This window comes from Oryx dammah, unplaced genomic scaffold (genome assembly GCF_014754425.2).
Source record: "Oryx dammah isolate SB20612 unplaced genomic scaffold, SCBI_Odam_1.1 HiC_scaffold_2, whole genome shotgun sequence".
NCBI classification, from domain to species: Eukaryota; Metazoa; Chordata; class Mammalia; order Artiodactyla; family Bovidae; genus Oryx; species Oryx dammah.
The window spans coordinates 191425868-191448161 of NW_024070186.1; the positions used below are offsets into that span (position 1 = coordinate 191425868).

At 56.1% G+C, this 22294-nt stretch overlaps 2 protein-coding genes across 5 annotated transcripts; one reads left to right on the plus strand and one right to left on the minus strand.

Annotated features, from left to right (window-relative positions):
- Positions 1-24: 24 nt before the first annotated feature.
- ALKBH4 (alkB homolog 4, lysine demethylase) lies at positions 25-7467 on the plus strand. 2 transcript variants are annotated; one of them, XM_040261497.1, is made up of 4 exons: positions 177-294; positions 2436-2868; positions 3036-3233; positions 6563-7467. In XM_040261497.1, exons 2-4 carry the CDS (start codon positions 2488-2490, stop codon positions 7151-7153), a joined length of 1170 nt encoding a protein of 389 aa, XP_040117431.1. In that variant the 5' UTR covers positions 177-294; positions 2436-2487; the 3' UTR covers positions 7154-7467. The 2 variants fall into 2 exon arrangements, with proteins under 2 accessions (XP_040117441.1, XP_040117431.1); XM_040261507.1 differs by lacking the exons at positions 177-294; positions 2436-2868 and adding an exon at positions 25-170.
- Positions 7468-9362: 1895 nt separating this feature from the next.
- ORAI2 (ORAI calcium release-activated calcium modulator 2) lies at positions 9363-21598 on the minus strand. 3 transcript variants are annotated; one of them, XM_040261696.1, is made up of 3 exons: positions 21377-21598; positions 16926-17163; positions 9363-12696 (listed from the first exon to the last, which is right to left on the minus strand). In XM_040261696.1, the coding sequence occupies exons 2-3, from the start codon at positions 17148-17150 to the stop codon at positions 12157-12159; spliced, it is 765 nt and encodes a 254-aa protein (XP_040117630.1). In that variant the 5' UTR covers positions 17151-17163; positions 21377-21598; the 3' UTR covers positions 9363-12156. The 3 variants fall into 3 exon arrangements, with proteins under 3 accessions (XP_040117630.1, XP_040117624.1, XP_040117626.1); XM_040261690.1 differs by lacking the exon at positions 21377-21598 and adding an exon at positions 20529-20630; XM_040261692.1 differs by lacking the exon at positions 21377-21598 and adding an exon at positions 17399-20492.
- Positions 21599-22294: the final 696 nt, after the last annotated feature.

Consider the following 22294-nt stretch of genomic DNA (forward strand, 5'->3'; position numbering starts at 1 on the left):
CGGCCCCCGCGGCCCCGCACCTGCGCCGTGGTGGCCAGGACGCTGCCATGGCCGCCGCGGCGGTGGCGCCTCCCGAGGTCCTTCGGGAATGCGGCTGCAAGGGCATCAGGACCTGTCTGATCTGCGAGCGGCAGCGCGGAGGTGACCCGCCCTGGCAGCACCCCTCGCAGGTGAGGGGTGGGAGAGGGGCCGCGCCCACAACTCCATTCTTCGTGTGGGGAAACTGAGGCCCAAGTTGGCCTTGAAGACAGGTTCCGGGTCAGACCGTGTCAGCGGCCCTGAGGGCGTTGCGAGGTGAAGAGATGAGGGATTTGAGGCGTGGGCTTGGAGTGGAGAAGGGGCTGGGACGTCGGTGCAGTCCGGCCGCGGCTCACCTATGGAACGTGGGGGTGGTCTGATAGCAGACGTAGCCGCTGCCCCTCCGCCCGGGTCGGGCTGGGAACCTCACCTGCCCGTGGGAAGACGACAGGACGAGAGCAAAGGGTGCCGGGAGGCAGTGGACGGAAATGAGATTCCTTAATCCTACTAATTAACAAAGAAGGACTCAGAGCCTTTGAGCAGAGCGAGGGCCTTCAAGCTGGGGAACTGTTTGGGCCGAGGCCTGGGGAAGGTGGGTGGTGCGTCAGGTGAGGGAGATGAGGCCGGTGGGGCCTGACCACGGAAGGCAGGCTGGGCTCCTCTTGAGGGCCGTGGTGAGCTCGTGAGGGTTTTAAAGGTAAAATCACATATGAACTTTATAAAGTTCCTCTGAGGGGAAGGAGTGGATAAGAAGGAAAGGGGGCTGGGAAGCCAGTGAAGAAACCGTCACGGTGTCCCTGATAGAAGCTCAGAAGGGGGCTGTTTTTGTCCGTGAAAAACAGTGGCAGTTCCTCAGAAAATTCAATGTAGAGCTACCATATGACCCAGCAATCCCACTTCTGGATATGGACCCAAAAGAATTGAAAGCAGTGTCTTGAAGAGATATCTGTACACCCATGTTCATAGCAGAGTTACTCAGAAGAGTTAAAAGGTAGAAGCAACCCAGGTATCCATGGACAGATGAAAGGATGAACAAAATGCGGCCAGTCCATACAACGGACTATTATTCAGTCCGAAAAAGGAAGAAAGGAAAGTCTGGCACGTGCTACAACACGGATGAACCCGAACGTTATGCTGAGTGGAATAAGGCAGTCACAAGGCGCACTGTATGATTCCACTCAGGTAGAGCATCTAAAGTAGTCAGAGTCATGGAGACGGGGAGGAGAGTGGTGGGTGTGCAGGAGAGAGGGGATGTTGATTAACAGATAGGCTTTAAAAAAAAAAAAAAACATTTTGTATCGGAGTATAGCTGATTAACAATGTTGTGATGGTTTCAGGTGGACTGAGAACGGACTCAGCTATACATATATATGTGTCCCTTCTCCCCTAAACTCCCCTCCCATCCAGCCTGCCACATAACATTGAGCAGAGTTCCCTGTGCTGTACAGGAGGACCTCATTGGTTTTAAATGTAGCAGTGTGTACATGTCCATCCCAAACTCCCTAACTATCCCTCTACCCCTTCCTTACCCCCCTACCCACCCCAGCCCCAGCAACTGCAAGTTCGTTCTCTCAGTTAACAGGTAGACTTTTGCTAGATGAGAAAGTTTTGGAAATTGGTTGCACGACAGTATGATATACTCAACACTGAACTGCGCACTTAAAATATGGTCGAGGATCAGTCTTATGTATAAAATATATGTGGTTGTATATATTTCACCACAATTACTTTCTTAAAAAAAAAGTTTTTCACACCTTGCCAGAGGTCTGGACTAGGCTCATGGCTGAGGGTGTGGAGGTTCCGGGCACTGCAGCGGGTAGCAACTTCCCAACCTGATGCCTGAGGAACAAGTGAAATGTACAGGAGGAGTCCTTACTTTCTGTGTGCCCCACGTGAGGTGCCAGGAGAGAGACGTGGTGGTTCAGAGTCAGGGGTGCTGGCAACGCTTCTAGAACATACATGGGGAGGAGGCAGGGAGCACCTCCGACTGCTACGCAGATCTGAGGAGGTCTTGGCTCACCCAACTGGAAGCTCCAGAGCAAAGACTGCCTGGTAATTGGCCAGGCTTGTGCCGGGTCACTGGCCGGAGGCCCTGCCACAGGAGGTTGTCGGTCTGGTACTCCTCTAGGTGACTGGCAAGTTCTGCTCTTCTTTTTAAATTGTATTTATTTTTTATTTTTGGCTCTCTTGAGTCTTCACTACTGTGTGGGCTTTTGTCAAGTTGGGGCAAGCAGGGGCTTCTTGTTGCCGTGGCTTCTCTTGCTGTGGAGCACGGGCTCTAGGGCGTGCGGGCTTTGCTAGTTTCCGCTCCCAGGCTCTAGAGCACGGGCTCAGTAGTTGTGGCGCATCGGCTTAGCTGCCCCACTGTGAGTGGGATCTTCTGGGATCAGTAATTGAACTCACGTCTCCTGCCTTAGCAGGTGGATTCTTTACCACTGAGCCACCTGGGAAGCCCTCTATCCTTTTTCGATGAGAAATTCAGGGAGCACCCATGGCTGCCACCGTGTCGGGGAGGCCCCAGCGACACCCCGCCTGCGGCTGGAAAGAGCTTCTCCCTCTGGCCTCCCAGCGTGTGAACTCACCCCCTGGGCAGCCCAAGGCCTCAGCTTTAGGGGAGCGGATTTCTCCAGCTCCCCGTCAAGGCTGTCTGCCTTCACACAGGCCTCACTAGCCTGGGGGGCACAGACAGTGCCCACAGCAACACAGCAACAGTGTGGCCTCGGAGGCTGCTCCCCAGCTGTGCAGCCTTGGGCTAGTTCCTTAACTTTGCTGAGCCTCAGTCATCTCACCTGCAAGGTGGAAGACGAAAGAATGGTCCTGTGTACTCTCTTCCCTTTTACAGATAAAAAAGTGAGTAAGGCGGGGGCTGGGCAGGGGTCCCACCTCCCTGGAGACGCCAGCTGCCCCCCCAGAGTGCTGCCGGGGAGGGTGCACCACTGGGCAGGGCAGCTTTTCAGGGTGCATGCGCGGTGTGAGCCAGGGCTCCAGAGGCTCTGAGACCCGTCTTTCTTTTGCAGAAAACACACCGGTTCATTTACTACCCTGACACCGGCTGGGCAGTGGGGGCCGAGGAGTCTGACTTTGAAGGCTGGGCCTTCCCCTTCCCGGGCGTGACCCTGATCGAGGACTTCGTGACCCCAGAGGAAGAAGCTGAGATGGTGCAGCTGATGGACCGCGACCCCTGGAAGCTCTCCCAGTCTGGGCGGAGGAAGCAGGTAGGCTGGGCCAGAGCCGGGTAGAGGGAGGAGGGCCTGGCTGGCCAGAGAGGGCAGTCACGCTGCAGGGCCCTGCCAGGCACCTGACCCGGGAGCCCCTGTGCTTATCTCCTTTTCCATGCCTTCCTTTGCAGCCACCCCCCAGAGCCATTAGCGGACAAGCTGACCTAGGGCTGTGGCAGGGCAGGGCTGCTGAATAGGCGTGCTGGGGAAGGGCCCAGAGCATGGCCTATTTACCTTCCTATGGGGGCTCAGAAGCAGACGGCCACCCAGCTCTCTCTGCCCTCTCCCCAGCTGGCCTAGTGCTGGTGACTCTCGTGGAGTGCTTCTTTTTTTAATTAATTAATTAGTTATTTGTTTTTGGCTGTGCTGGGTCTTCACTGCTGTGCACATTTTTCTCTAATTGCAGCAGGCAGGAACTACTCCCTAGTTCTGGTGCGAGAGCTGCTTATTGCAGTGGCTTCTCTTGTTGCTCTAGAGGCTTCAGTACTTGCGGCTCCTGGGTTCTAGAGCATTAGGCTCAATAGTTCTGGCTTTGTTGCTCCGAGGCATGTGGGATCCCCCTGGATCAGGGGTCAAACCTGCGTCTCCTGCATTAGCAGGCGGATTCTTACCACTGAGCCCGCAGGGAAGCCCTGTGGAGTGCTGCCAGACGCCGCGACCCCTGTCGGCAGTTCTCCGAGTCAGTTATGAATCTCCTCACGTCTGTTCCTACCGATACTCTGGCCTCCAAACCCTGAAGCTTCCCTTTGTTGGGATCACAGCCCCCTTCTCCTTGGGTCCACTCCTGTCTCCTCTGTTCCTCATCTCCAGCAGTCCTCGCCCCCTCCAGACAGCCATCGGCCCCCTTTCCACGCTCCCTGCCCAAGCACACCCCCTGACTCCCCCTGGCCCCCCAGCCAGTTAGCACAGGCACTTCCTCGGGTGTCCCTTACCCTTTCTCCTCTCACTTTGTCAGACTCCTTCCCCTCACCCACAGCTCTGGTCGGGTCCAGCCCACACGCCCACCCCCAGGTGGCCCCCAGGCTCTGGCTCTCCATCCTGAGCCGGGCCCTTCGTGCTCAGAGTTGTGCTGACTCCCCGGGTTGTCAGCTTTGCTGCTGTCCTTCCAGTCCTTGCTCCCCTCCTCCCTCTCCACTGATGACTGGGGCTCTCCGAGAAAACACACGGATCTACTGAGGTTCCCTTCTCTCTTGTGCCCCGCTTCCCTCCTAGCCCCTCTTCAGCTTCGGGCTGATTGTTGTTTCTCAGAAGCCCTTGTCCAGCTCCCTTCTCTCAAGGTCGGCTCTCTCCCACCGGCCTCCCAGGAATCTGCATGTCTCTCGTCTCTGAAGCAGAACTTCTCAAAAGAGTTAGCTGTTCTGTTCAGCTCCTCTCCTCCTGCTCCCTCTTAATCCACTCTGAAACTGCCTCATTGCCACCCCCTACCCCTAAACCCAGCAGCTGGTTCTCAGGCTCAGGCCTTTCCTCCCTCTCCAGACACCCCTAGCTGATCTCAGCAAGGCCCGGTCCAACAAATTCAGGGCTCATGTGCTTGTATCTCCAGCCCCAGCTTCTCCTGCTTGTCAGCCCTGAGCTGAGCTGGTGCATTCCACCTTCCACCTACTCAGACCAGAAACCCTGGATCTTTCCACGGTCCTCTCTGTCTTTCTCTGGTGATTCCTGTCAGCTCTTCACTCTTTCAAAATGTGTCCTGAATCTGAGAACGTTTACCCCCGGCCACTGCTGCCACCTGCCTCCCACACTTGCTGCGAAGCCATCGCCCCTCCTGTCGGTCTCAGTAGGAAGTGATCCCACCAGAGGGCTACTGCAGGCCTTCCAGGCCTCCCATGTCAGCGTGAACACAGAGGCCTTCCCATGCCCTGAAGACCCTGTGCTGGCCGCCAGCCCAGCCTTTGTCGCCGCTGCTGCTGTCCCCACGGCAGTCAGCCCAGCCTCCCAGGGATTCCTCTGGCTTTGGCTTCTCTTCTTTCTGCCTGTGGCCTTCCTGCCAGCTGCTGCCGACGGGTCGGGGTGACCTGAAGGAGCCAGCTGGCCCTGGCTCCTGCAGAACAGGGAAGGAGACTCTACCACCAGGTGGGGCCACCCTCCCCTGGAGGGCCCCCAGGGAGCAGAGTGTGGATACATGCTCCCCTCTCACCCCTCAGAGTGAGCTGTATTCTACAGGTCTCCTCTCTTGTGGTTTTTTTTTTTCCTTTAGATGGAAGCCACCTACCATAATGTCCCCCCATTTCAAGTGTATAATTCAGTGCTTTGATTTTCAGTGTAGCCACAGTGTTGTTCAGCCGTCACCACTGTCTAGTTCTGGAACATTCTCATCAGCCCAGAGCAAACACACACCCATTGCCAGTCACTTTGCATTTCCTTAACCCCCAGTAACCCCAGACTTAACTGCTGTCTGTGTCTGTGGGTTGGCCTCTTCTGGACATTCCTGTAGCTGGGGTATGACCCTCTGTGTCGGCATCTTTCACCGAGCATGTTCTCCAGGTTCATCGCTTTGCACCCTGTTATCAGGACTTCATTGCTTTTTGTGACTCAGCATTATTCCATCGCATGGATAGACCACTCTCTGTTCATCACTCACTGGCTGGTGGACACGGGTTGTTTCCACTTTCTGACTTTTTAAATTTGCCTGTACCGAGTCTTAATTGCAGCATATGAACTTAGTTGCAGCTTGTAGGATCTAGTTCCCTGATCAGGGATAGAACCGGGGCCCCCTGTATTGGGAGCTCAGAGTCTTAGCCACTGGACCACCAGGGAGGTCCCCACTGTTTGACTTTGTCAGTAGTGCCGCTGTGAACATTCGAGTACAGGTTTCTGTATGGACATGTTTCCATTCTCTTCAGTGAGGTTAGAAGTGGAACCACTTCGGGGTCCTGGGGAACTCTTCTCCCTCGTGGTCGTGAAGCCCAGCTGTGCCGTGTTGACCAGCTGGTAACACTGCCTTGGGCAGGCGCGCCCTCCCGCCTGCCCTGCCCTGCCCTGCCCAGCCGCTCCTCCTTCCCAGGTCCTGACTCCGGGGATGCTGGCCACCCACACACGGGCCTCCTGTCTCCAGCTCTGCTTCCTGCGGTGCCTGGGCGGAGACGTCCTCCGACACTCCATATCCCCTTCCCTGCTTTGTTTTTCTCAGTGGCGTTTACTGCCAGCTGGTGTTTGCTGTTTTTCTCTCTCTGGTCTCTGTCTCCTTCTGCCAAAATGTCAGATCCACGAAGTCAGACGTCGTGGCTTGGCTTGGTCTCTGTGGTTGGATTCTTCCGCCCTGGCATGTGATGCCATTTCCGTAAACTCAGCCAACCCCCCACTTCCTTTTCCTCCTCATCCTCCAGGACTACGGCCCCAAAGTCAACTTCCGGAAACAGAAGCTAAAGATGGCTGACTTCCGAGGCCTCCCCAGCTTCAGCCGGGAGGTGGTGCGGCGGATGGGCCTCTATCCTATCCTGGAGGACTTTCAGCCCGTGGAGCAGTGCAACCTGGACTATTGCCCGGAGCGGGGCTCGGCCATCGACCCGCACCTGGACGACGCCTGGTTGTGGGGGGAGCGGCTGGTGAGCCTCAGCCTGCTGGCCCCCACCGTGCTATCCATGTCTCGGGAGGCGCCCGGCAGCCTGCTGCTCTGCCTGGCCCCATCCGGCTTCCCGGAGGCCCTGGCGGACAGCACGATGGCTCCCAGCCGGTCCGTCCCATGCCAGGAGGTGGAGGTGGCAGTCCCCTTGCCCCGCCGCTCCCTGGTGGTGCTCAGCGGAGGCGCGCGGCACCAGTGGAAGCACGCCATCCACCGGCGGCACGTCGGGGCCCGGCGTGTGGGCGTCACCTTCCGGGAGCTGTCGGCCGAGTTCGGCCCCGGAGGGAAGCAGCAGGAACTGGGGCAGGAACTCCTGCAAATGGCGCTCTCCTTTCAGGGGAGACCCACCACGTGAGCTGCCGCCCGGGACAGGGAGCTGGCAGCTGGGCCTGGCGGAGGCGCTGGCTACCCAGCAGACCGTTGCCCAGCATGGAAGGGATGGGGGGCCAGCATGAGAGTCTTTCTCAGGTCTTAAGGGGAGCCTGCTGGACACACCCTGGCGCCTGGCAGCTTGAGCCCTGCCCGGGATGGTTTCACGGTGGGGGCCCCAGGTCGGTCCCTTTGGGCCTGCGCGGTGGCCGCTGGTTTGGGTTGTTTGTCACAGTTGCGGGCAGTGGCCTAATTTGAGCTTAAGAATGGTTGGTGCCCCTTCAGGCTGTTTTCTCCTTTATCCATCTGTCTTAATGAGGTTAGAGGGTAACCGAGGTTAGAGGTTAGGTAGCATCACCAACTCAGTGGACATGAATTTGAGCAAACTGGGAGATAGCGAAGGACAGAGGAGCCTGGAGTGCTGCAGTCCATGGAGACACAAAGAGTCGGACCCGACTGAGCCACTGAACAATAACTTAACAAGGTTGCAGAACCTCCCAGCCTGCAGGCCCCGCATTTAGTTACTATTTTACTTATTTACTTTTGGCCGTGCCACGCAGCTTGCAGGATCTTAGTTCCCCGACCTGAGGGTTGAATCTACACCACTGCAAGTGAACGTGATGAGTCCTAACCACTGGACTGCCAGGGAGCTCCCAGGCCCCTGGTTTAGGAATCACTTCGTGTTGGATTGGAGAGTGGATTGGTAGAGGATGTGAGGTGGTTATTGTTTCAGACATCAGGACTGCTGACAGCTTCTGAGCTGGCTCTGCCCAGGTCATGCTTGACCCCATGGGGTGTGGGGTGTGGTGATGGGGCAGTCTGCTGGGAGCCTGGGCCCCCCACCCCCAGTGATGTTAGAAATTGTGGAGGAGTCTCCTCAGCTCAGGACAGCACAGGGTGGCTCCTACCTGGCACCAGTGCTACGAGGTGGTAACCTGGGCAGGCGGCTGTCCCCCGTGGCCAGGTGAGGAGCAGCCTGTGGAGGCGGAAGGCATGGCGGTGCAGGCTGGGGGGCCAGCCTGGTGGTCTGCTGCTTATATGATGATATACCTGGTCCACCAGCCACATGCTAGGAGCCAAACTTAGGGGACCAGCGCCCCATCACAGCCTGGAGACATTCACAGCACTGGTTTTCACGGTCACTCTGGAACTTTCTAAGAGCTGTCAGGAGTGCAGAGCCACTGGCCACCCTGCACTGTCTGCGTAGTGGCCCTGGCAGAGACCCAACAGAAGGACTGAGTGGGCCCAGCGGCCGGCCATGGGGGGCAGTGGGCTCCCAGACACCTCTTCTGGTGGGGGACTGCTGTTTCTTAGGTACTGTGACCTCCCTGCTAGCCGCCACACCCTTCAGGGTGGCATTTGGGCAAGGCAGCCAGAATTCCAGCCCATTTTGCCACATCGGTTTCCAAGCAGGAACACCGACCTGGTGTTCTGCTCGCTGGGGGCTTGACAGGCTGGGCCTTGGGGCATCCTGGCCCCTGGATGGAGCCTGCAGGTTGCTCCACCAGTAGAGGGCCCCGTTTGAGCTGAGGCCAGGCAGTGTCCTCTAGGCTCTTCCTGCAGAGACGGGTGCAAAACCCGCCTGTGTCCCCAGCAGCCTGAGAGGGATGGCAGGGGCTGGAAAGACAGCTCAGCAGGGTCTTAATGGACCTAGTGAGGAGTCTCCAGCTTTGGTCTGTCCCTTCTCTCCCTTTGCCCTTCCGGAGGCATCCAAGTCGGGACCGTCTCTGCAGGCTGGTTGAGCACATGCGGGAAATGGTCAGAATAGGCTTGCTGGCCTAAAGCTCTGCGCTGAGCCCAGGCCTTTTCTGGCCTTCCCCCACCCCCGCCAAAAAAAAAGACGACTGCAGCCCAGTGATCTTGTGCTGCAGAGACAGGCTGGCCCTCTGGGTTGAAGTGCCAGAACATTAAGAACAATAACAGGGACTTCCCTGGTGGGCCAGTGGTTAATACTCTGTGCTTCCACTGCGAGGGGGCATGATATCAATCCCTGGTTGGGAGCCAAGATCCCATATACTGCACAGTATGCCAAAAAAAAAACAAGTAAAAAATGTTGTTAGTAAAGGACAAAAGTTTCCAATAAGGGGGCCTCTACCTCCCTCACCTGGGAGCCTGTTGGGACACTGGTGACCAGTGGTTGGAGGAGGGGCTTTTGAGCATCCCCTCTCCCTACGGCCTCCCACCAAGAGCAGAGAGCAAGTTATAGATTTATTCAGTTCAATCCAGGGCAACAGTTTTTTAAAAATCCATATATAGGACGGGGGCAGGGTGTACACCACATGTGGTCTCCATGACGTCATGCATAGTGCATTTCTCAGCACAAGACAGATAAGGTCTGTAGAGGAACCTCAATCCACTCAGGCTTGTGTGGTTTTGTCCTGCATGCACCTTCCTAGAAGACACTGAAATACATTCTGCCCTGGCAGTTTGTCCAAAATAGAAACTGTGAGTTTGCTTCTGGTCAGGTACTAAATGGAGACTGTGTTCCACTTTGGAAATGGCCTCTGTGTATATCTGCGGGCATTTGTTTTATGAGCACCAGGAAGGCTCCTTTCAGAAGAAAATAGGGCAAGCCCACACCGCTCCTCTCACCAGAGAGGCCACTGTACTCGGAACCCTCTTCACAATCAGGCTAAACCTCCAGGAACCGAATTTCTAGCCTGTGAATATGCTTCCCTCTCCTTCCCAGACTGCCCTGCTGCAGCTCCAAATAGCTTACTCTCCAGCCTCAGAGGATGCTCTGGGCTACTCAGAGTGACCCCCATCACCAGTCCCCAACCCGTGGTCAGCTCTGTTCTCACAGAAACTGTTTGCTCCATACCTCTGAGAACTAGAAAGGTTGGAGCCGGGAAAACGTGCCAGATGAAAAAAAGAAATTGCAAGAACACTGTGTCTAATCAGTGTCTAAAACATGTCATGCAGCATCTTCCCTACCTGTTTGCCACTGCCCCTGGCAGCTAGGCGACCCTGATGTGGCCAGGTTAGGAAGCTCCCCTTCCACCACCACCATGGGCCAGGCATTAACAGCGGGCTCCTGGCTGATACCTGGGGTGTGCTTGCCACGATGTGAGGGAGCTGGGCACTCCATGGGCCTGGTTCACAGGGTAGGGGCGCCAGGCGGCCCAGGAGAGTAGGTCGCAGTGAGCGCCGCGAGGCCTCTCTCAAAAGGCTCAGGCTAGAGGAAGGGGTTGCTGCCCCCTCCAGCAGTGGGGAGGAGCCAGTCCCTACCAGGACACACAGTGGTGGTCTTGCAGTGATGCCAGTGACCTTCTTGCACAAAGCAAACACATTAAACCAGACGAGCCTTTTCAACAAGGCTCCAGCAGAGGAGAGGAGACATGCGCCAGGGAGCAAGCAAGTCACGACAGATGTCAGCAGAGGATATGAGGGACACACCCTTTGGAAGGCACCAGGGCTCTCTGGCCCCACAGGACACGACATCCAGGCTCCCCGTAAATGCCACGACTTGCACTGGTGGTTAGCATTTCAGAGTGATGTGTTAAGGTTTACGTTCTCGACAGTATGTCACAGTCTCAGAAACCTCAGCCAGGCCCACCAGCGTTTCCTGGCACACACAACCCAGACACCACAGAGCTACTGGGCTGTGGACAGAAATGCCATCAGAGCATGAAGTCCGATGACTGTGGAAACAAAAGAAAAGGCACCCCTCTCTGGCGGCTGCTGGCCAGTATGTACACGTGGTTCTTAAAAGCAGCTCAGGGCACAGCAAGCTCACAGATGAGCTGGGCTGTAGCATGTATGCGTTCTGCCCCAAGACATGGGCTCAGGTCTACTAGATGCCATCTGGAAAACACCAGAAACCATGACTAGAAGTATGAGCTGGGGGGGTGTGGCCGGAAGGCCTGGGGGCCCCCTGGGGAGCACTACATGGGACCTCGCCCTCCCTGCTGTCATAAGCAGAACCCAAATGTGGCCAGGGCTGGCCTCTGACACCACCACCCATGGACCAGGCCAGGCCACGGCCTTGTTTAGACAGAAAGTCCCCCAGGGCACCCCCCTCCCACAGCAGGGGCCAGAGGCAGGAGGGAGATGGGTGAGCTCAGCTGCCTGGCCAGTGTCCCACCCTCTGTAACCGCAGCTCTGAGGGCTGACAGCTTAGGACCGTCTGGGGTTGAGAGAAGGACCTCTCTGGACTGTGGGCCCCTTCCCCAACCTGGTGGCCTCGCTGGGTCAGTATGACCAGGGATCCTGCTGTCTGGGAAGAGAATTCGAGCCCAGGCTGCTTCAGGTCACCCCTCAGTTAGCCACCTCAAGTGGGCACCTCACCTGGGATGCCTAGAGACAGGCCTCTTGACCCCACAGGCCTCCGACCTTGGACATCTCATCCAAGGCCTGACTAGTCTGATGCACTTGCTGGGCTGACTTGCCCTACCCAGGTTCCTGCCTCCCTGCCCCCACCCACCCCACAGCGAGGCCACCCAACTCCCTCCAGGGCAGGGAGGGAAGCACCAGGCCAAGCCGTTAATCCTGCGCCCAGTCTATTCATAGCAGGGTGGTAGAATCACTCATGCCCCCCGGGGCTGCCACAAGCCCAGCTCCAGAGTCAAGGTGCAATCCCTTCCGTGAACTCAGGATGCTGCCTTGACTCTCCAGGCCCCTGCCAGGCTCCCGCCCCGAGCTGGCCACTCGGTCCATGTCTCTGAGGGGACCCGTGACCACTCGTTACAACCCAGAGCCCGGCCTCCTTGCCTCAGGAAGTCCCCACGGCCAAGGACTCAGCCTTTCTTTACCCTGAGCTCTTAGCCATCAGTCTCCCGTTTAACTGAAGAGTACCATCCTCTGAGGGAAAACGAGCCAGGTCTTAACAGCATTAAGACAGAAGTAGAACTTTGGTCTAGAACCGTCTGGCAGAGACTCGGCGGCCCGGTTAGCCATCCGCGTGTCTGAAACTGTCCAGGAGGCAGGCGAGTTCCGGTCCACGCCAAGTGACGCAACTGCGGCGGCGGCCGCGCCTGGGAGCGCATGCGCTCACACCACCTGCAGGCTGCGCTCGTGCCCGTCCAGCTGCACCTTGAGCTTGTGCAGCTCCTCGATCTCGCGGTTGTGCCGCTCGGTCTTATGGCGCACCAGCGAGCGGTAGAAGTGGATGGTGAAGACCACGAAGATGAGGCCCACGGGCACCATGATGATGGTGGACACCAGGGCGGCCTGCCAGCCCGTGTGGCCGCCGGGGCCGGGCGGGGGGCCCGGCTGGTGGCGTGCGTCCACGGGCAGGAACTTGATCCAGCAGAGCAGCACCACCTCGGCCAGGAAGAGCAGGATGCCCAGCACGGTGGAGAAGCCCCAGGCCAGCTCGATGTAGGGGTGCATGCGCTCGTGTGGGGACTCGCTGATGGAGTTGAGGTTGTGGATGTTGCTCACGGCCTCCACGTTGGGCAGGATGCACGTGCTAATCAGCAGGGCGAACAGGTGCACGGCCACCAGCACTGTGGTGCAGGCGCTGAAGGCAATGAGCAGCGGCCGCGGGTACTGGTATTGCGTCTCCAGCTGCACCTCCACCATGGCCACCTGCAAGGCAGAGGGGCTGCTGAGTCGGGGCCTCCACAGAGCAGAGGGCACTCTCCTCCCCCGTTCACACATTGTGAACTTTTTTCTGATATGCTAGAGAAGATCTAAGGGCAATATAAAAAGTACAGAAAAGGCTAAAGAAGCACTGGGTCCCTCGGAGATCTCTCCCTGGGTGCCGTGGACGGAGGAGTACTGGGGGTGCCCAGCTCCAGCCCAGGGCAGAGGCCACACTTCCCTGGGAAAATGCAACACTGCTGTTGATAGCAGAGACAGGCTGCAGTGGGACTTAGCTGCCAACAACTGCTGCTTTTCAAAACAAACAACCTGACCTTTCAGGGGGTTAAAAAAAAAAAAAAAGGAAAAATGGAGGCTCCTGATGACCCCCAGACTCAGAGCTGTACACTGGACAGACTCACACAAGCCACAGCGTGCCTCTGTCAGCTGAGACCAAAAGCAGGAAGGAGCAGCCCCATCTCCAAAGGCCGGGAATAGCCATATATGTGAGAACAATGGCAAGACGGGGAAGCTGGGAAACGGCCTGGGCTGGGAAAACAGCTGAATCTTCAGCAGCGGTCACAGCTAGGCCAAAGTAATGTCTAGCAAGTGTAAGAAACAGTAATTCCCGAATTCCACGTGGAGACGGAGGGGCTCCTCCAGGGGTGGGAAGGAGGGGCTCCTCCAGGGGTGGGAACCAGGGGCTGCTGGGGTTTTAAACCGTGTGTGTGTATTCACTTCAATAACATATAAATCACTTTTAAGTGAAAGGGAATAAGAGGCCCACCAAAGGACCAGAAGCCCCAGCTTGTCTCTGTAGCTGCTAAGTCACGTCAGTTGTGTCCGACTCTGCGACCCCATAGACAGCTGCCCACCAGGCTCCCATCCCTGGGATTCTCCAGGCAACAATACTGGAGTGGGTTGCCATTTTCTTCTCCAGCACATGAAAGTGAAAAGTGAAAGTAAGTCGCTCAGTCATGTCCGGCTGTTCACAACCCAATGGACTGTAGCCTACCAGGCTCCTCCGTCCATGGGATTTCCCAGGCAAGAGTACTGGAGTGGGTTGCCATTGCCTTCTCTCTATCTCTGTAGCAGTGGGTGTCTATTTAGGCTGAGACTTGCTCACCAGAAGCCCTAAGGGGCTTTCAAAATCCAGACTGGGCGCCAAGCTCCTGCCATGCTTCCCCAGGTCACACCCAGTCCACTTGGGATGGCTCCCTGCAGCCCACACTCTACCCCAGCTCTGCAGACCTAGTCTTGGCTCACCAAGGGCTTTCTCTCAAGTACCCAACGATAAGAAACCAGACCCATTAAGACAGTAGGAGCAGGGAGGCAGAGAGAAGCCAGAAGAAGGCTCTTCCACTCACTGTCTCCTAGATCTAAGCCATCCCTGTTTTGTTTTTTTTTCTCCCTAAACTGTGCAGCTTGTGGGATCTTAGTTCCCTGACCAGGGATTGAACCCAGGGCCACACCAGCCAAAAAAAAAAAAAGGTGCCAGAGTCCCAATCACTGACCACTGGACCGCCAGAGAACTCCCAGAGCCATCCTAGTTTTAAGAAATTTACAAAAAAGATTTCACAACTTCTAGCAACTATTACCTTATCCCCTCATTCTGTCCTCAGTGGAGATGGAACCCTTGGTAGGGAAAAAGATAATGTCAGTCCTAGTGGACCACAGCTTGAATGGAAACTCTGCAATGATTATTGCTCCAAAGAGCCACATTGGTGGCCACATTGCCAAGGTGAGGGAGGGGTGGTCCTTTCTCAGCGCCCTGGTAGCCTGGGTAGGCTCTTGTGACCACAAAGAACATGACCCAACAAAAAAGGATGTTGTGAACCTCAGAGGGTGCAGAGATAAGAAACAAAAATGATTAAAAGGCCAGCAAGGAAAGCAGTTTTGTTCCACTGCAGGAGAAAAGGCCAAAGGCCATATTTCAGTGTATTTATGTAGATATTTTATCACAGGCCTCGGATCACAGGTTTTCTGTGTTAGGGGCACGATAAACATGAAGAAATAAGCTTAAGGTCAGGCGTGAGCACCTGCTGGACAAGGGACCAGCTTTGCAATTCTAATTAGGGAATACATAATACAGAGAGCCGCAAAGAGCCGGACGTGACTGAGTGACAACAAGATACACAGAATAGACTCCGCGTGGAGCACCGCCTGTTCATTTTTCCATGACCCCGTCCTAATTCAGCTATAGTTTCCACAGCAGAAATACTGGCTGATGATCAGTATTCATCACTTCTTTCTCCTAGGTGGCTTTGCAGTCTGAACAATTATCTGATTTACTGGGGTCTGTGTGGTTTCTGAAATGTGTCCCCGCCGGCTTAAAGGGAGTACTGGCTGATACAGAGGAGATACTCCATGAAAGCTGAGAAAATGCATTTTTATTTCCACCCCTGCCTCTCAAAGGTCACTGCTCCCATTCTCAGGCCACTTCACACCCCTGAAGCCTGCAGTTAAGTCTCAAACTAATCCTCCAGGATTCACTCTTTGTTTTGTAGCTTCATAGGGCTTGTTTTCAAACTTCAATGTAACCTTCAACTTGGGTGAGCATTTTGTTGGAAAAAGTGACTTCCCTAAACTTGGAAATCCAAACTGGAGTCTCAAGAGACCGCCCACAGACAGGAAGTGATTTCCAAGACCTGGGCCCCACACAGAATGAAAACCATCCTACTGCATTCAATTGGGCAGTGCTTCTCAGAGTTAGTTTTCCAAAGATAAAAGCTATATATATTTACAGTCCAGAAAAACTTAATGCAGTACTATAATTCTTCTGTGAAGGTAGAAAACAAAATTTAATTTTTAAAATATTTATTTGGCTCCGCAGGGATCTAGTTCCCCACCCAGGGATCAAACCGCGCCACCCCACCCCCTGCACTGGGAGCATAGTCTTTGCCACTGGACCACCAGGGAAGTCCAAGATCTCATTTTAATACTGACATCGAAAATTCTCTTGCATATTTCTTAAAATTAAGCTTGAGAAAATATTCCTTTTTTACTGTGATGAAAGAAAATCATTTTGAGCCAAAATTTTGCCCCATGTGATTGGACACTTTTGTAATTTTTTGTTTTTAATATGTATTTATATGGCAGTGCTGGGCCTTAGCTGTGGCATGCAGGATCTTTAGTTGTGGCTTGTGGGATGTGGTTCCCCGTCCACGGATCAAACCCGGGCCCCTTGCTTTGGGAGCTGTCTTAGCCACTGGACCATCAGGGAAGACCCTGTTTTTTAAAAGATAATTTGCAAGACCTGAATCAGCGTTTGCTTTAAACCACAGACCTGAACCCAGATTGCATGCCCTCTAAATGTGGTGACCACTGCCCCGCCCTGTACGAAGTCACACCCTGACTACACAATGTCTCATTTCTCCGAGGGTGACCAGCGCCCCTGTCTGGCAGGCCCTTGGCAGGGGAGTGGTCACACTGGTTCTCTCAGACACCTTTCGATTTTCTGCGGACCCACTGGACAACTGACGCTCTAGGTTACGGGAAAACAATTGTTTCCACGTTAAAAAAAAAAAAAAAAGAATTGCTTCCAGCCCAATAGGACTTGCTGGCAGACAACAGAGGAGGAGCGGTGGCCGCAGTTCTCACTGGGATCCTGACATCCCTGTGCTCTGGGGCGATCCCCGGAGGGATGAGGTCTGCGGGCTTCGGCCCTTCCCGCGGTTCCTCCCCAGACAGACTTGCCCTGGGGGGTGACTCAGAAGGAAAGCATAACCAGGCAGCCAGGAGTCAGGCCAGAGGCTCCACTTCATCACTTCGGGGGAGCGTGTGCGTGCCCAGCTGGGTTACACTGAGCAAACCGGCCCGTTCCGCAGTTCCTGCTCACATTCCCAAACTCTTGGGGGCCTTCTGAGGGCTTGTGCCCCAGGTCGCCCTTCCTGTTGCCAGACCAATCCCCTTGGAGGGGGTGGGACCTGGGCGGAGACTTTTATTGGAGGGTGGGGTGGGGGAGGGGTCTTAGTTGCAGCATCTGGGATCTTAAGTTGCAGCCTGTGGGATCTAGTTCCCTGACCAGGGATTGAACCCAGGCCCCCCTGCATTGACAGTGCAGTCTTAGCCCCTGGACCTCCAGGGAAGTCTCTGCACAGAGACTTCCCTAGTGGTCCATCCTGGCTGCTAGCAGGGCCCAGAGGGTGGGCTTTGCTCCCTGAAGCATCACAGGATTTCAGTGAGCAGAAGCCCACCTTACTGGCTGTTATTTCCCACCACGTGTTTCCACTCACCATGGCAAAGCCCGAGAGGAGGGCAGACGTCCGGCTGGAGGCCTTTAGCTTGGCCCTACTAAGGTAGAGCTTCCTCCAGGAGAGTGCCTGCACGGAGTGGTGGTTGGAGGTGACCAGTTCCAGGTAGCTGCGGCGAACCCAGTCCCGGTAATCCATGCCCTTGTGGCCGGGTTCTGAGCAGGCGGGAGCAGAGGGGTCCACAGGCACGTTGAGCTCGGCGCTCATGGTGGGGGCCAGGCTGGGGGCAGGAGAGACACTCAGATATACCCAAGGGTCCCCCAAGCGTGGAGAAGCCAGACTCCCAAGTCCCTTCTACCTTCCCTGGGGGCCCCCTATATACACCCTGTGCCAAGGCCATGGGATCCAGGGGTGCACGAGGGTGGGGCCCTGGCCTCTGAGGCTTGTCCCCACACAGGAATGTAGGGACCACCTGTGGGAAAGAGGGGTCAAGCGGGTGCATCTTTAGGACCCACCTCAGTGTCCAGTGTTCCTCCACAAAGCTGGTATCTGGTCTCCTCTCCTGAGCTCAGAAAAGCTCCAACTGAGCATGGCTCTTGGGTGAACAGAATTCCAAGGCTGGCCGAAAGCACCTAAACGCCTACCTTCAAGAAGGGGGCTGTAGCGTTTTGGAAGCCTCTAGGACCTGATACTTCTGGATTTGACCCAGCCGTGCAATTCTAAGCACAACACCTGACTTTTCCAACTTGTTCATCTTCACGTGGAGACATGCCCATCCTGTTAGTCGCTCAGTCGTGTCCAACTCTGTGACCCCATGGACTGTAGCCCACCAGGCTCCTCTGTCCATGGGATTCTCCAGGCAAGAATCCTGGAGTGGGTTGCCATTGCCTTCTCCACCCTATTGGGGTCTTAAACAAGAGAATGGAGCCCAAAGACTCCAAATTGCTTTCCAACAGCCAGGTGCCAACCATGAAATCAGTGTTTCCACGCAGCTGCTAATTTCTCAAATCTCACTTCAATTTAAATCAGCACAGTTCACCCTGAAAATAATTGATTTATAGCTTGCTGAAGCTACATCCAGGGTGCAGTGGAAACCTTTAGCAAAATGAAAAATCAAATTGGCCAATTGACACGAACATGGTTTGGGGGTTTATCCTTTTCTTTTTAAGAAATGGAGGCTGGAGACCCCTCGAGTCATCCCAGTAGACATGTGGTTTGACAGTAACACAGGATGAAGATCAGAAGGGCTGATCTTTCGAGATTTGTGAATTTAAACTCAAATCTCCACTAATCCAAATAGGAGATTGGCGGTCTTGTGTGGCCCAAGGGGCTGGCCCTGCAGCAGCCCTCAGGATCAGCTCTAATTAATCTGTAGGGCAGGTTTCAAGGGCACAGGCACCTCACAGCTCACTTAGCATCAGATATTAACTTGTACCTTCAGGCCTGCATGGGCCCAGTGAAAAGCCTACTTAAGGCTATTACAAACAGATCAGCGTTCCTAGGTCCCAGGGAGCCAGCCAGGTTGGGGGTGGGTGGGCGGGATAGAGGGTGTTTACCAGGGTCCGTGGCTGAGGAAATGCCCCAAACTTGGTCTGCCCATGCCAGTCCCTAAGTGGATTCTCTGGGAAGGTCCTGGGGAGGGGAGAGGCTCTCTCTTTTTGGGGGTCCCTTCCTCTTTGTTTTGCACCAGGCCATGGAGGCACAGCTTTTACTGACCAACAGGGTCCCCAGAGAACAGCTCTGTGCTCTTCTTTTTCTGCCCGGGTGTGCCAATTACTAGGTCATTTACAAGAGGGCCGACTTGGAAACTTGGTTACCACCACCCCGGCCCCCACCCACACCTGCAGCTAGCAGCACAGCTTGTGAGCACTTCAATCACAGGAATGTCCCTTCCCTTGGGGAGAATTTGGAGAAATGTTCACTAACCAATCCATTGGCTGGCTCCAAATAATTTAGAATGGCATCATTGGGAAATGCATTTTTTTTCACCTCTTTTTGCTCCACTACATAACAGAAGTGAGCCCATGGGGTTGATGAAGACACTGTCCAGCCTCTGGAAGGGTAAAAGGCACAATCTTTGCCCCCTCAGAGGATCCATCCTCTGTCCTGCATCCAGTAAACGCTTCCTGGGCCCTAAGGTAAGACTGCATTTGGTACTTAAGGATCAAAGATGAAAGATGAGGATGTTCAGTGGGGGAGTGGCCTAAGTTGGGGGAGATTCTTGTCCAGTTAGTTAAATGCTGCTGTAGTGGAGCTGGTGTGAGGGCTGACGGGGTGGACAAGGCGCTGGCTGGCTGCCTCTACTCTTGGGCCAGGAGACGGTCCCTGCAAGGGAGCAGGGACCAGGACACAGTTGGTAAAGATAGTGTTGGCAAAGAGGGACCCTCCTGCAAAGACAAGATGGTGCCCACTTGGGGAGGGTCTGAGAGGCAGGGCAGGAAGGCTGGCTGCAGAGGGGCCAGGGGAGCCGTGGTGGAAGCAAGATTCAGGGAGTACGTGCGGCCCAGGTGGTAGGACTGTGCTGGACTTGCCCTGGCGCTGCCCAGAGCTGCCCAGATGCTCGGGCTTGGGAGGAGTTAGTGAGGGAGCCAGTGGGGCTCCATCTGGTCTGTGTGCTCAAACACTTGGCCAACTGGGAAGGGCAGGAAGGCCTGGTGGCCTCCAGAGAGATGAATGGGGTGGAGATGGGGACCACTAGTGAAGGTGAGCTGAGCCCAAGTTGGAGAGTGGAGAACTTCATGGGCAGTGAGGGCTGACGGTGGCCTGGGCAGTGGCGGGGGCAGCCTCAGCTCTACTGATGTCTCCAGTGGCAGGATTTGGGAAGGGTTGTCTGCTTGGAGCTGGGGTGGTGAGGTGGGCCTGTGGGTCCCGAGGACAGAGAAACCACTTCCTGCAGAGGGAGCAGCTCAGACTGGATTAAAACCCATCCGCGGCCCCCCAGCCCCAGAGTCCTACCCCGGGCCAAGCCTCCTGCCCACCCGGCCTCCCCCAGAGGCAGAGTCTGGTCCTCAGACTCCAGGGCTCGGCTCAGGCAGCGGGTGGGGCGGGGCAAGATGGAGCCTGACCTTTCTGTCAGGTGGCAGAGGAGCCAGAGGATGCTCTCCTGGCCGAACCTTGTCGTCTTTTGGTTTTGTTTTTATATAAGGGGCGGTCAGAGAAAAGAGATCTCGTAGAATTACCATGACGCTGTCTCTGGCCGTGGGAAACATTTCCAGGGGGTGGGTTTGGGGGTTTGACTGTGAAGTTCCCTTAAACATCTGGGGCATGAGCAATGGCGAGTGCCCCGCAGAAACGGCTGTTTCTGACTCTTTCTGTCACACCCGCACACGGGAGGGCCCAGCTCCCCTCCTCCCCTGAGTCTCCCTGGAGGAACCCGCCTGCAACCCTGTTCCTTCCCGTCAGCACTCCCTAGCAGCCGAGGGACCTGCATGCGGCCCGCATCTCTCCGCGTATAACCTCCCAGTCATCCTGGCGGCTCCGCACCCCGCCCGGGGATCTCGCGGGCTTGGGGTCCCAACCTCACAGTCATCCCGTAGGCCTGCCCAGGAAGAAGCTGGGGTCTCCGGGTGCAATTCCGGTCGCCCCCGCCCCCCGCCGGGGCGGAGATCCCGCCGCCCTCGCCCGACACCCGCAGTGAGCACTCACCGATCTTTGCTCTGCTCTCCCGGCCCGACTCCGGCTCGGGCGCGCGGCTGGCGGCGCTGGCGTGGCCCGGTGGCCCGGCCGGGGCCCCGAGCGCGGCCCCCTCCCTCCTTCCGCCAGTCCCGCGGGGTCCCCCGGGCCCCGCCCCCGCCGGCTGCCCCGCCCCCCCGCCGCCCAGCCGCAGCCGCTGCCTGGGCAACGGCGCGGCTGTCACGTGACCGGCCCGCGGGGGCGCCGCGGGCCACGTGATGCTTCGGGCCAGGAGGGGCGGGGCGCGCAGCCCCCTCACTGGGGGTACCCCGGGGTCCCTGCCTCGCTGGCGCCGCTCCCGCCAGGACACGAAAACCCGAGAAGGGTGCTCATCTTTCCTGGTTCCTGGGCGCGCCGCGGGTGGCCGTGAGCAGGGATCCGCGCCGCGGTAGTGATGAGAGCCGGAAGCCTGGGCATCCCTCGCTCTCCCTCCCCAGCAACGGAATGGGGAGGCTGCGCTTTCTCTGCCCCTGGGTCTGGCCCGCGAGTCCAGGGAAGGGTGAGCCCTAGTCTGCCGGACGCGTGTGGGTTTGAACACAGAGTAGGAGCACCAGGTTCCCAGGGTGAGCCCCGGAGGACGCCCAGGACCGGTCACTGACCCTGTGGACGGGTGGGATCTCGTTATCAGTCTGCCGGGCGGACGGTGGGTGGCGGGGGGCGAAGGGGTGTAGAGGAAAGGAGGCTCCGTTGGGGAAGGTGTGGGCGGCCACGCCCCGATTTGCCAGGTGGACAGCGACCCCAGGCCGAGCACACACCCGGAGCTGGACACCCGGAACCGCAGCCCCACCCACCAGGCCCAGCGAGTCCTACAGGGTCCTCACCCGAGTGCAGCATGCTTGGTGGGCAGAGCCCTGGGGGAGAAAGGGTTTTCCTCGGTGCCTCTGGCTCCTTCCGTTCCAGGCTGCAGGGAACCTCTCAGCGGGAATGGTGAACTCTCCGGTTTTATAACCCAGACATTCAAACAGGAACGGTCTTTTCAGGAAGTGCATATGGGTAACTCACTGAGAGGAGAGATGGGTTCCCATCCACCCACTGTGCCAGGCGGGCCCTCGGAGCCCTTCCTGCGTGCCCTACATAGGATTTTTCCATCTGTCACAACAGCATGGCACCGTGACACATTTATCCAAAGGGAAGAAAAAAGAAAAATTCCATTCCTGTCGCCCAGTCCAAGTTTTCTGACAATTGGATGAGTAAATGTTAGCAGGTATGCCAGGCCAGATCCATGTATACTTCAAGACCCATGCTGAGAGCCAGAATGACACCTTTTATTCCAAGAGGACACTTAAGAGCGGACTAAGCTAGTTTCCCTGTGTTTACCGCCCTAACAAGGGAATGAGGAAAATCCTGGGGTCTGATTACTGCCCCTCCCACCCATGGCAACAGGAAAGAGATTGTTGTATTTCGGGGAGCAAAGTCCACAAAAAACAGTGTGTGGCTTTCACACCTCTGGCAGTTGACAAAGTGGACTGGAAAACAGGAGGAAAACATTCTTTTTAAAAAATTTGTTTTTATTTGTTCACCTGAAACTACCACAACATTGTTAATCGGCAATACCCCAATATAAAATGTTTTTGGTATTCAAAAAGGAAAAAAACATTCTGAACACTTTGCTAACGGCTGTAATTGCATCACAGGTGAACATTGTTTGAGCAACAGAGTCCTTTGCTTGAGTTCTCACTTCTGAACCCTGATTGCACATCCTTTAGAAAGCTTACTAGGCCTGGTAGCCACGCTCCCAC

What these genes read in the sequence shown, in the direction of transcription:
- ORAI2 (XM_040261696.1), bottom strand. Translation starts at nt 17,150, where the DNA reads ATGAGCGCCGAGCTCAACGTGCCTGTGGACCCCTCTGCTCCCGCCTGC. An exon ending in TCCTCTCGGGCTTTGCCATG is followed by an intron (nt 12,697 to 16,925) that starts GTGAGTGGAAAC and finishes TCTGCCTTGCAG; the next exon opens with GTGGCCATGGTGGAGGTGCA.
- ALKBH4 (XM_040261497.1), top strand. Translation starts at nt 2,488, where the DNA reads ATGAGAAATTCAGGGAGCACCCATGGCTGCCACCGTGTCGGGGAGGCC. An exon ending in TCCCTTTTACAGATAAAAAA is followed by an intron (nt 2,869 to 3,035) that starts GTGAGTAAGGCG and finishes TTTCTTTTGCAG; the next exon opens with AAAACACACCGGTTCATTTA. An exon ending in AGTCTGGGCGGAGGAAGCAG is followed by an intron (nt 3,234 to 6,562) that starts GTAGGCTGGGCC and finishes CTCATCCTCCAG; the next exon opens with GACTACGGCCCCAAAGTCAA.